The sequence below is a fragment of the Macrotis lagotis genome, chromosome 1 (genome assembly GCF_037893015.1).
Source record: "Macrotis lagotis isolate mMagLag1 chromosome 1, bilby.v1.9.chrom.fasta, whole genome shotgun sequence".
Lineage (NCBI taxonomy): Eukaryota > Metazoa > Chordata > Mammalia > Peramelemorphia > Peramelidae > Macrotis > Macrotis lagotis.
Window position 1 is genome coordinate 473,521,842 of NC_133658.1, and position 13,977 is coordinate 473,535,818.

General features: G+C 34.0%; 1 protein-coding gene across 1 annotated transcript in view; it reads left to right on the forward strand.

Annotated features, from left to right (window-relative positions):
* Nucleotides 1-7,623, forward strand: part of MXRA5 (matrix remodeling associated 5) — a 42,820-nt gene extending 35,197 nt beyond the window's left edge. The window contains exon 7 of the mRNA XM_074213619.1: nucleotides 4,535-7,623. Within this exon, the coding sequence (XP_074069720.1) occupies nucleotides 4,535-6,443 (1,909 nt within the window). The 3' untranslated portion in view covers nucleotides 6,444-7,623. The remainder of the gene's footprint in view (nucleotides 1-4,534) is intronic.
* The last annotated feature ends 6,354 nt before the right edge of the window (nucleotides 7,624-13,977 follow it).

Here is a 13,977-nt window from a genome sequence, read left to right on the forward strand (position 1 = left end):
CAAATTTCACTTCTGACACATGAGTCTTTGAGCAAATCAATAAACCTCTGAGGTTCAAATTCTTGTTTTATCAGGTGGGAGTGCAGGTTCATTTAAAACTGAGTTCTTGTAACTTTTCATTCCCATTAGAATTCTTTGCCCTTTAGTTTTGATTCACTTTTCCTTATGTTTATGTTATTATTTTATACAGTTGCAATTTCTTTATACTCAGATCTCCTGGTTCTATTTTTATTCATATTGCTTTTTAATAAAACTTTTCCAGATTTATTTATATGCTTTATGCTTGTCACTCTTAAATATGTTCTGGTATTTCATCCAATCATTAACTATTTAAATAGTTATTTATTTTGATTTTTGGATATCTATCCAGTTTTTTGTTTGTGTTTATTTTTTATAAGATAAATGATGTTGCTATAAAAATCTTTAACAGATAGAGCACTTGGAATAAATTTGGAATTATTGGGTCAAAGGATTACTATATATTCCAAAATTACAATCTATGAAGATACTTCTGGTTTTCAATTTCACAAGCAATGAATGAATGTATCTGTTTTTCTTAATATTGATAGCACTGGTTTTCGATTCTGTTAATTTGTTTTAATTTAAATTGTATGTTAATTATCCATGTGGAAGTATTAGATATAGAAATAAACTGCAAATCAGTAAGCCCTGGGTGCAAGTTCCTTTTCTGAAATATATTGATCCTGTTTCACTTACTCTCTCAGTATTCCAGGTAGCTAAGGCTTTAAATGTGAAATTTACTGTCATTTCTTTATTGCTAGAAGATTTTGTTTTAACCAAGTGCTCTCTTCCCTGATGAATTTTTTTTACAATATTTTACCAGAAAAAAATTAATGTATAGTACATTGAAAGCAAAAAAGATGTATACAGATGTTTGATTATATTATATATATAATTAGTGAGATTAAAGTAAATTATTTATGTTTGAATATTCTCAAGTAATTTTTAATAATTTGTATCCTCCTTTGAAAATTGTTATTCTTCTTTCATTATTTTTCTTCTCAGGCCTAAGAGCTACCTTTGTTCATTTTTACCAAATCTTTACATTCTATCAGGTTTTATTTGCTGTATTTGTCATAAATATTTCTCCAGTATGATTTGCTTCTTCTTTTTATCATATTGCTTTGTTATGCATTTTATATTTTATTCATTTTTTAAATGGTCTATATTTATTATTTTTAGTTTATTCATTCTTTTTATTCAAAAGAAAAAAATCTCCCCTTAACAATTGAAATTAGACCACTTTCTTCCCATTTTGCAATTCTTTTTTTTTTTTAGGTTTTTGCATGGCAAATGGAGTTAAATGGCTTGCCCAAGGCCACACAGCTAGATAATTAAATGTCTGAGGCTGCATTTGAATTCAGGTACTCCTGATTCCAGGGCCAGTGCTCTATCCATGGCACCACTTAGCCGCCCCCAATTCTTTATTTTTATGCTTGTCTATCATCTGGTTGGTTGGTTGGTTCTTATCATTTATCATCAAAGAAGACTAAAATGAAACCACTATATTAGAGAGAAGTTACAGTGTGTCCAACTGTGACTGATCAGACCGATACAAACAGTGAATGCTCTACCACAGATCAGGCACAAATAGTCAAGTGAACACCTGAGGTGAGTCCACTTAACTAAGTATCTCATGTTTCCTTTGAGCTGCTTTAATTCTTCCATACTCATAGAGCCCAGCACCCTCTCTGATGGGGGCATGCTATGCTGAGCTGTCCTGTGCCAGTATCTCCCTTGTTAAACAATAAATTCCAAAGTTCTTAAGAGAGTCTTTCATAGTTTATCATTTAATAGAAGTCCTAATGGGAATTTCTAAGGAAATATAATTTTTAAGGAAATATTCTGTGAAATGAATGTCTGAATATATTTCCTTGTAAATTCCTAATTTTCCCCAGTCTTGAAAGCAAAAATTGCTTCATTTTTTTTACCATTGTATTCCTAGTGCAAAGGAGAGTCCTTTGTTAACTGATTTGTTGACTTTTTTTTAATTAAATTTTATCTCTATCTACCCAGTTTCAATTGCATAATGTTAACCAGGACCAATTTATGTTTCAATAATCAACGATGGTAGTTTGAATTTAATCCCATGTAGAATCTTGTTAACATTTAAGAGCAATGCTATAATAGGAAAAAAAATAGACACATCAGGTTTGGGATGGGTATAGACTTTTCATTAAAACAGGGATTTCCCTGTTAATCAGTTCTTTCTACAAATGCTCATAGGCATTTTCCCTGAAACTTTTATCTTAAAAAGTTTCTTGAGAGTATTGCAGATTCTAGTTGCTTCCCCAAGGTCACATGACCTGTAATTATCAGAGACAGAACTTGAACCCAAGTCTTTCTGGCTCCAAATTCATTTTTTTTCTTTGTGATACTCTTTAATAAAATAACTGAAAGTATTCAAAATACCATGCTCATACTTCAGTGCTTCAAAATATCTGTGATTTTGGCAATATCACAGAAACAGATCCCAAATTTGTCTCTATCTTTTATAAGACACTATAGTCAAAACTATTCATTACCTTATAGTCATATTTCAAGAATTAATCTTTCCCCATTTAATTAGACTGGTCTTTAGACAGATGACCCCCATACAATCTCTTAAAATACTTAAAACCTCTATAATCTTGTAAGACATTTGATATTGATTTCCACTGAAAGGTTCTCAGAATCTTCATGATGTGATGGAATACCACAATTTAATATGAAAAATATGGAAATGTTTTATGAAATAAAAATGTAACTAGAAAATTTGAAGATATAGAAATTGCAACTGTTCAAAACAATACAATACATACATATAAGGAAAAGTGAATTGAAACCCACAGGTAAAGAATTCTTATGGGAATGAAAAGTTACAAGATCTTAATTTTAGAATTGTAATGAACCTTCACCTCCTTATTGTACAAATAAGAAATTTAAATCTCAGATGTTTAGTGGTTTGCCCAAGGATTCATATGTGTCAGAGGTAGAAATTTAACCCAGGATCTCTGATTTCAGAAGCAGGGAACATGTTATTGATGACATTCATTTTTTTAATGTAAATTGTTGTAAATTAAGTATAATTACTCTTTTTAATGTCAAACTATGTCTATATTTCTCATGGTTATAAATGTGATTATCTTTTGTAGTTAGGCTAAAGTCTGTGATTATTAGTGTGACTGAATATAACTTGATGATTAATAATATCCTTGGTTTATTGGACCTATTTAGCATTTTTAATCCTCTAATTAAAACACTTTTAAAAATCATTTACTAGCTAGAGATAAAGGCAAGAAATTGGGGGACATGAAAGTAGCCTTCAAATATTTGAATATATATCAAGCATTTGTAGGATTAGGATTATTCTGCTAAGTAAAGCTGGGGGCAATGAGTAGAGGTAGGTGTAAGATAAATTTCTCATTATTTACAACTTGCCCAAAGTGATAGGGAATTTTCTTTCCCTTCAATTTTCCATTTGGAAGCAGGTTAACCACTTCCCTAAGAAGACACAAAAGCCACTGCTTATTTCAGGTATTAGTATAGCAGATGATTCCCTCAGGTCCTTTTCAACCATCAGATTCTACATTCTGATAATTTTCTGTCTGGAATAGAGTAGATATTTAATAAATACTTGTTAGTTTGTTGATTGATTCTTCATTTAGATACATCTGAAGTTTTCATTAAAAGCTTTACATTAGACCTTGTAGAATGTTGAATGTCAAAAACAATTCTAAATTAATCAACTGCATGTTGATGTTTATAACAATCATACTAACAAACTATAAATTTTACCAATGTTGATCATAGTGATGACATGCCTTTAATTGAAATCCATTTTGTAATTTTTACCTAGAGGAAGCATGGCACATGGTTACCTTCTGTCTTTCCAAGTTGAAAACAAACTAATGCCAGAGTTGAGGTTTCAGTTGGCATATGTCAGCTGGCTCAAATTACAGTCCTTTTGCCATGTGCAGAGGAAATAAAATTTAGCCACAAGATTCTGTATAAGAGTATTTTTATATGATCAACACTACCACTGCTGCCTTGTTGTTTTTAGTATTACAAAGCACATCAAAATATAGATGGCTTGAGTGAAAATAATAGAAAACAATTTTTTCCTCTAGAAGTAAGAAAAATAAACTTTAATTTCCTTAAGGTTAATTTAAATTTGGTTTCTCCTTGACTGTGGCATTTTTTTTGGAGATTAGTATTCAAATGAGTCATGTACCAAAGAAGCACTTGTAGTAGAAGAGCTAATGTTTTTGAATAAATTTCAAATTCTTGAATCAGTGGTTGGGTCAGCTTAAGTTCAGAACAGATTAAGGAGGTCTCTTGTGCAGTAAACCATTCTAACATTTGGATAAAATTTCCTTAAGGCTAGAAAACCCATTTGACATTTGCCAGTAGCAGCTTATGCATGGATATTTTTCTAGTACCACATGTTTCTTTTTTTGTTCTATTGAATAGAAGTCAGGAAGTATAATCAGGAGGCTAACATCTTGGTTTTTTTTTTTCCTTTCTCATTTAGCTTTGATACCAGAATCAAGGTGTTTGGAAATGGCACTTTGGTTGTACATTCTGTCACAGATAAAGATGCAGGGGACTATCTATGTGTTGCTCGGAATAAAATCGGTGATGATTATGTTGTTCTGAAAGTGAATGTAATGATGAAACCTGCTAAAATAGAACACAAAAAGGAGAATGACCACAAAGTCATCTATGGTGGAGACCTCAAGGTTGACTGCGTTGCTACCGGTCTTCCCAATCCAGAGATTTCCTGGAGCCTTCCTGATGGTAGTATGGTAAATACTTTTATGCAATCAGATGATAGTGGTGGACGGACAAAGAGATATGTTGTTTTTAATAATGGAACACTCTACTTCAATGAAGTGGGAATGAGGGAGGAAGGAGACTATACCTGCTTTGCTGAAAACCAGATTGGGAAAGATGAAATGAAAGTTCATGTCAAAGTGGTTGCTGAGCCTGCAGCAATCCACAACAAAACTTATTCTATTATCCACGTTCCTTATGGGGATGTTGTTACAGTGGCCTGTGAGGCTAAAGGAGAGCCTACTCCAAAAGTGATGTGGCTTTCTCCAACCAACAGACTAATTCCAATCTCTTCTGATAAATACCAAGTATTTAGAGATGGTACCCTTCTTATTCAAAAGGCACAGAGATCTGATAGTGGGAATTATACATGTGTGGTAAAGAACAGTGCTGGAGAGGACAGGAAAACTGTCTGGATCCATGTTAATGTCCAATCCCCTACAATAAATGGCCACCCCAATGCCATAACAACTGTCAGAGAAATAGCTGCAAGAGAAAGCCGAAAGCTCATTGACTGCAAAGCAGAAGGCATCCCAGCACCGCGAGTCTTGTGGGCTTTTCCAGAGGGTGTGATCCTTCCAGCTCCCTACTATGGAAACCGAATCACTGTCCATCGTAATGGCACACTGGATATAAAGAGTCTGAAAAAGACAGATTCTGTGCAGCTGGTGTGTATTGGACGCAATGAGGGGGGAGAAGCTAAGCTGATTGTTCAACTCACTGTAATGGATCCCTTGGAGAAACCTGTTTTCCGGAACCCAGTCAGTGAAAAGATTACTGCCATGGCAGGTCATACTATCAACCTCAACTGCTCAGCTGAGGGAAGTCCTGAACCTAGCATTATTTGGATTCTTCCAAATGGGACAGAACTACAGAGTGGTAAACACTTACAGAGATTTTACCACAAAAAGGATGGCATGTTGCACATCAGCAGTCTCTCTGCTGTTGATGCTGGAGCTTATCGTTGTGTGGCTAGGAACAAAGCTGGTTATACAGAAAGACTGGTGTCTTTGAAAGTTGGATTGAAGCCAGAAATTAGTAACCAGTACCCAAATCTGGTGAGCATCATCAATGGGGAGACCTTGCAACTTCACTGCATTGCTCAAGGAAGTCAGAAAGCCCAGGTGTCTTGGACACTGCCCAGTGGCATGGTTTTAGAGGGTCCCCAAGCAGTTGGACGCTTCTCCCTTTTAGAGAATGGTTCACTTATTGTGCATGAAACTTCTGTGTTTGATAGAGGAACCTATATGTGCAAGGTTGAGACAGAGTATGGATCATCTGTTATGAATGTTCCTGTCATTGTAATAGCATACCCTCCCCGAATCACTAGTGAGCCAACACCTGTCATTTATACTCGACCAGGGAACACAGTGAAAATGAACTGCATGGCTATTGGCATTCCCAAAGCTGAAATAACGTGGGAACTACCAGACAAATCACATTTGACAGCAGGAGCTCAGTCTCGCTTGTATGGGAACAAATTCCTTCACCCTCAGGGCTCATTAATCATCCAGCACTCCACACAAAGAGATGCAGGCTTTTATAAGTGCACTGCAAAAAACCTATTAGGCAGTGACTCCAAAACGACATATATTCATGTGTTCTAATTCAATCTATGCTGATGAACCCCCAAGAAACTGTAATAACAAGTACAGTGAGTAAAGTGCCATTTAGAAAAGAAATTAAGTTTGAATAGGGAGTACTGTTAACATTATCTTGTTAAATGGATGTCCTGTTGGGTTCATAGGATGATCTGAACTCTTCTTCTTCTTGTCAAAGGAAGCAATGGTAGACACTTTAATGGGTAGCCAGCACCTTTTGGGGATTTCCTTTCATGTTTACAGGATATATTTGGTTTCATGTGATATTTCACGGTGCCTGAGACATCAACTACATGTTACTGTTTAAAGCAAAGCTACCCCTAGTGGCTTGACAAGCACCTTAAGGCCAAAGAAGTATTAACCATAAATGAACTGCAATGATTGAAGAACAAAAAGTGCTTTGTTACTACATTGAGGATACATCATTTAGTTACCTTCTTGCACATAATCTACTCTATCAAATGAATACTCACCTACCTGTTATTTTTCTCTTCCATTTCTTCAAAATCAAGATGACTGATAATGGATTTACAAAATGAATGATCTACTTTTAATAAAAGGTTTTCAAACATTAACTCTACTAATTACATATGAAAAGAGTGTTTGAAGCATTGTACAGGGGTAGAACTCAATCATCATATACTTTTATGTGTTTTTTAACTTAGACTATGAGACTAAAAAGACATAAGATGATCTCGGTCTCATTTTCATAAATTATTGGTCTTTACAAGACTTAGATATATGACTACAGCTGTGGAAACTAATTTTCAGGTCCTGTTCAGTCTCCTCCAATTTCACTACCCTATTATTTTGCTACTCACCTCTCCCTTTAGTTGCCATTGAGAAGGACAGGCATACTGGATTTCTCACAGCTAAGAGGGATCTTTTGAGCTACACTATGAGAAAAAAAGGGGAGTAGATTGGAGCAGAGAAAAGGAGGACAGGCTTTGATGCTGTTGAGAATGTAGTCACCTAAAATCTGACTCTTCGCTATAGTGCCAAAGGTATGCATTCCAGGACCTCTCTGCCCCCCCCCCCTCCCTGGGTCACCAAATGAGCAATACAAAATCTAATCTTAAAGAGTACTGGAGAGTGGGTTGACAGTTGTTTCCATGACTGCTCTAAAGTGTTGATAGGGTCAATGTACAGTACACATTTTATAATAAAGAAGTATTTTCCAAACAAATTGATGGTAATTCAAATAGGTTTGGTGTGGTTATTTTCATTTAAGTATAAAAGAATTTCAAAAAAATTGAGTTCAAGTTTCTTCAGTTAAAAGTTGTTTCAATAATTTTCAGAACCATTTTTACTTGCATCTACCACAATCCCTATAGTAATCTTCTTGACAGAAATTTTTATGGATAAAGAAACTAAGTCATACCAAATTGATCCCAAATTAGATGAGTGGATAAGTCCCACAAAAAGATGCAAGACACAGATGAGTAGATTAATGCCAACTGCTTCTCATTTTGTCTTCAGTACTGTTCATCCAGAGGAGAATAAAAAAAGTGATTAAAGATTTGAGGAAGCTTCCTCATATAGAAAAAAAGAAAGATGAAAGAGGATTCTTCTTTGCAGGGAAGAAAAGATTGAGGATAGAATATCATTATGATATTCATCCAATCAGAAAATAACCCCTGTCTATTTTCAGGGAGAATGGAAAAGAGAAAGATTTAAGTCTGACTTTCAGAGTTGTTCTGATACTTGTTTTTGTTGAACAAAATTACACTAAGAACACCAAGAGAAATGTGTGTGTGTGTTGAGCCAGCTCAGGAAGGCAGATAGTTAAATTTTCAGTGTGTGTATTTACACCCCCAAAATCAACAAATGCTACAAATCAGGACTTGATTTATTTTTTTGAGTGTCTAGCTTTAATGAAATGATGAAAAAAACTTAATAATGAAGATTAAACTAGCAGTATATTGTTCAAACATCTCCCTCCACCCACCTTCAGAAAGCTAATTCTTAAACATGCCTTTGCAAAGAGTTCTAAGTAAGCATTAGTCCATAATTCAGAATTTCATTTCAGGTCATTATGATGACAAAATTCACGGGATGGCAGACAGTATGATATGCTCCAGGAAGTAATCCGCTCTCCCTAAATGGACATGTAAAAGCAATGAGTTGTGTATGTGCATGTGTGTGTGTGTGTATGCATGTGTGTTACACAAAAGAGGAAAAAGAAGCATAATTGTCACACTAAATAGAAGAAATTGCATTGAGTCACTCAAACAGGATCTAACCAGTTGCATGCAATACCAAGCAAATGATTAAATTTCTCTGAAACTTTTCAATAATGGAGCAGAAGTCAATTCTTTAAAGGAGGTTTAGGGTAATTCTATCTGGAAAGAATTATTAACTAGATATCTTCTTAAGGTTGCTTGTGACCTATAAGGCTATGATTTTTGGAAGAAAATGTTAATAGTTATAACAATTTTTGTGCAGGACAATGTAAAGAAATATGTCTTTATAAAGTTGAACTGCATATGGCTCTATAATCATTTCTTAACAAAAGATAACTTCTTTCTAATGACTAGCTTCTGACATCTGGTGCATGTGCTTGTAAAATTGTTTGCACATGCAAAACGTCTTTACTAGCCATAAATTGAAGTATTTGATTGCCCCCATGTTTTCAATGAAGGAAAAACACATGCTCTTTAAAATTTGGTTCTCAGTTTCATCATCTACTCTTTTGCTATGTCTATACTAAGTGTGATGAACTTATTCTTTTGCCAGGTAACTCAACCCTATTTATTATACAGTTCCTTTTTTATTTTAAATTCACATCTTCAGAAAATGGGAGCCCTTCAATCAAACGATTTTAATGGAAATTTATACTTTTCAGTAATCATTTTAGTATACTTTCTTAGCAGAGCTCTTGGTATATAGTAGGTACTTAATATATGTTTGTTGAATGACAGTTTATGTCATTTGACTCTTACTTAAACCCTGTAGGGTAAATAAGATAGATAATGTCTTCCAAGTTTCATTGGTGAGAAAAAAGCATCCATGAAGCTTGAATTTGGTTGCCTAGGAGTTCTGGTACAGCCAGTCCATCTTCTTCCCACCTATATAGATATTGGTGTCTCTATACTAATATCAAGTTATGAGAAAGAATAATTTTTTGCAGAGAATCAGTGTGCAGAGAGTAGAGGGTCAAATTTTGATTCTGGGTACAATGAGCCACACACACACACACACACAACCACACACACACACACACACACACACACACATGCACAAACACATATTCACATATATTTATGTTTGTATGTATAGCTATATCTCTCTATTTGATTGCAGTGTGAAAAAGAGTCAGAGATAAAAACAAAAAAATAAAAAGTTTTCAGAGAAGAATGATATACCAAATATGAATATTACAGGTTATACAATTGGTTTATAGGGGAAACTATGTAGGCAAAGAAACTTTCTGACATCTTAAATCACACTATTAAGATTGCTGCCCATTCAGCTTTTGTGTGGGTATAAATTGCCAATGCCTAAACAGGTCCAGTCAGTTATGAAACTTTAGGAAAGTCGACTATCCTCTCTGAAATTCATTTTCTCAACTTTTGTCTACTTGTAAAGTTATGTAACTGACTGATTTTAAAATAACTTAATAAATGTGGACAAACAATAGGATGTTTAACAACTAACTCTGGAAAAAACAACACATTTTAAATTTTAGACTATATTATTATTATTTCTTCCACTGATTTCTTACCTTAAGGTATTAGTAATATCTTAACAACAAAATAATAAATAAATCTCTGATTTCTAGAATTTGTTGATTTCCCAGATATAAACTAGATATGAACAGTTAACTGTTGACCCTTATTGCTTGGTTTGAACTACCTCAACACAGTTATATACAAGGAAAGCAATAAGCATTTACATAGCACCTACGGCTCTCTAGGCAATATTTTAATTATCTTAACTTGTATTAGCTCATTCAATTCCACGATTATCCTGCAAAGTAGTTGTTGTTATTATATTCATTTTACAGTTAAGAAAATTTAAGAAAACAGAGGTTAAGTGACTTTCCCAGAATCTGAGAGCTAGCTAAGTAGCAAAAGCTGTATTTTAACTCATTTTCCTGACTCCAGGTCAACACCATATCCACAATCTAGGTGTCTCCAATTATTTCCTTATCAGAAAATGTGAAAATAAGTAGAATACCATGTCTCTTTAACACTTTCTCTTCTCATCCCCACTCTGATTTTATTTGCTTAGGGTAAGTGAAAACCAGTTAAGAAGGTTTTATTAAGTTGAAAATGATAAGTTAGTAATTCATGATTATTTTTAAAAATACATCTTTTATGATTCTGTTTTCTATCTTATCTCCATATTATCTCTTATCCCAGGCATCTTTTCATCTTTGCATCTTTCCTTCTATATTCTAGAATCTCTTTTTATAAAATACAAAATTGCTTTTTCCTTACTTCCCAACTTGTTGGTGGTGACTGTGATCATCATAGTTTCTTAAATATCACTTGCTTTTTTGCACCATCAATAAATAATGCTTTTATATTTTCCAATATATATTTTTTAATATTTTTATTAAAGATAATATTTCAGTTTTACAATCCCCCCCCAATCTTACTTCTCTCCCCCCACCCCACCCCCCATGGAAAGCAATCTGTCAGTCTTTACTTTGTTTCCATGTTGTACATTGATCCAAATTATGACGAGAGAGAAATCATATCCTTAAGGAAGAGACAAGAAGTCTAAGAGGTAACAAGATCAGACAATAAGAGATCTGTTTTTTTCCTTAATTAAAAGAAATAGTCCTTGAACTTTGTTCAAACTCCATGGCTCTTTATCTGGATAGAGATGGTATTCTCCATTGCAGACAGCCCAAAATTGTTCCCGATTATTGCACTGATGGAATGAGCGAGTCCTTCAGGGTTGAACATCATCCCCATGCTGCTGTTAGGATATACAGTGTTTTTCTGGTTCTGCTCATCTCACTCAGCATTAATTCATGCAAATCCCTCCAGGCTTCCCTGAAATTCCATCCCTCCTTGTTTCTGATAGAACAATAGTGTTCCATGACATACATATACCACAGTTTGCAAAGCCATTCCACAATTGAAGGCCATTTACTTGATTTCCAATTCTTTGCCACCACAAACAGGGCTGCTATAAATATTTTTGTACAAGTAATGTTTTTATCCTTTTTCATCATCTCTTCAGGGTATAGACCCAGTAGTGGTATTGCTGGGTCAAAGGGTAGGCACATTTATGTTGCCCTTTGGGCATAGTTCCAAATAGCTTTCCAGAAAGTATGGATGAGTTCACAGCTCCACCAACAGTGTAATAGTGTCCCAGATTTCCCACAACCCTTCCAACAATGATCATTATGCTTTCTGGTCATACTGCCAATCAGAAAGGTGTGAGGTGGTACCACAGAAAAGTTTTAATTTACATATCTCTAATAATTAATGATTTAGAGCAATTTTTCATATGGCTATGGATTACTTTGATCTCCTTATCTGTAAATTGCCTTTGCATATCCTTTGACCATTTGTCAATTGGGGAATGGCTTTTTGTTTTAAGAATATGACTCAGTTCTCTGTATATTTTAGAAATGAGTCCTTTGTAAGAATCATTAGTTGTAAAGATTGTTTCCCAATTTACTACATTTCTTTTGATCTTGGTTACAGTGATTTTATCTGTGCAAAAGCTTTTTAATTTAATATAATCAAAATCATCTAGTTGGTTTTTGGTGATGTTCTCCAACTCTTCCTTAGTCATAAACTGCTCCTCTTTCCATAGATCTGACAGGTAAACTAGTCCTTGATCTTCCCATTTGCTTATAGTATTTTTTTTGTCTAAGTCCTGTAACCATTTGGATCTTATCTTGGTAAAGGATGTGAGGTGTTGGTCTAATCTAAGTTTCTTCCATACTAACTTCCAAGTATCCCTGCAGTTTTTATCAAAGAGGGAGTTTTTATACCAATAGCTGGACTCTTTCGGTTTATCGAACAGCATATTACTATAATTGTCTCCTGCTTTTGCACCTAGCCTATTCCAGTGGTCCACCACTCTATTTCTTAGCCTGTACCAAACAGTTTTGATTACTGATGCTTTATAATATAATTTTAGATCAGGTAGGGCTAAGCCACCTTCTTTTGCACTTTTTTCATTAAGCTCTGGCAATTCTTGACTTTTTATTTCTCCATATGAATTTACTTACAATTTTTTCTTACTCATTCAAGTAATTTTTTTTGGAATTTTGATTGGTAGGGCACTAAACAGGTAGTTTAGTTTTGGTAGAACTGTAATTTTTATTATATTAGATCTACCTATACATGAGCAGTTGATATTTGACCAGTTATTTAAATCTGATTTAATTTGTGTGAGAAGTGTTTTATAATTGTTTTCAAAAAGTCTGTCTTGGCAAATAGACTCCCAGGTATTTTATATTGTCTGAGGTTACTTTGAATGGGATTTCTCTTTCTAGCTCTTCCTACTGTATCTTGCTAGACATATATAGAAAAATTGAGGATTTATGATGGTTTATTTTATAACCTACAACTGCTAAAATTGCTAATTGTTTCCAGTAGTTTTTTTGGATGATTTTTTGGGATTCTCTAGGTAGACCATCATGTCATCTGCAAAGAGTGAGAATTTTGTCTCTTCCTTCCCAATTCTAATTCCTTCAATTACTTTTTCTTCTCTAATTGCTGAAGCTAACATTTCTAATACAATATTGAATAGTGGTGGTGATAATGGGCACCCTTGCTTCACTCCTGATCTTATTGGGAATGTTTCTAGCCTCTCACCATGGAATATAATGCTTGTTGATGGTTTCAGACAGATACTGCTAATTATTCTAAGGGACAGTCCATTTATTCCTACACTCTCTAGTGTTTTTAGTAGGAATGGATGCTGTATTTTGATAAGTTTGTTGTTGATATGATTGAGTATACTAACAGTTTTCCTCATATTGAATCAACCCTGCAATCCTGAGATCAATTCTACTTGATCATAATGTATTATCCTAGTGATAATTTGTTGTAATCATTTTGCTAAGATTTTATTTAAGATTTTTGTGCCTATATTCATCAGGGAGATAGGTCTATAATTTTCTTTCTATTTTAACTCTTCCTGGTTTATGTAATAGCACCATATTGGTTTCATAGAAAGAGTTAGGCAGAGTTCCATCTTTCCCTATTTTTCTAAAGAGTTTATATATAATTGGAACCAATTTTTCATTAAATGTTTTGTAGAATTCACTTGTGAATCCATCAGGCCCTGGAGATTTTTTCCTTGGGGAGTTCAATGATGGCTTGTTGAATTTCTTTTTCTGAGATAGGGTTGTTTAGGTATTTCATCTCTTCTTCATTTAACCTGGGCAACTTATATTTTTGTAAATATTCTTCCATTTCACTTACATTATCAAATTAATTGGCATAGAGTTGGGCAAAATAATTTTGGATTATTAATTTAATTTCCTCCTCATTGTTGGTGAGTTCACCTTTTTATTTATGATACTAGCAATTTGGTTTTCTTCTTTCTTTTTTAAATCAAATTG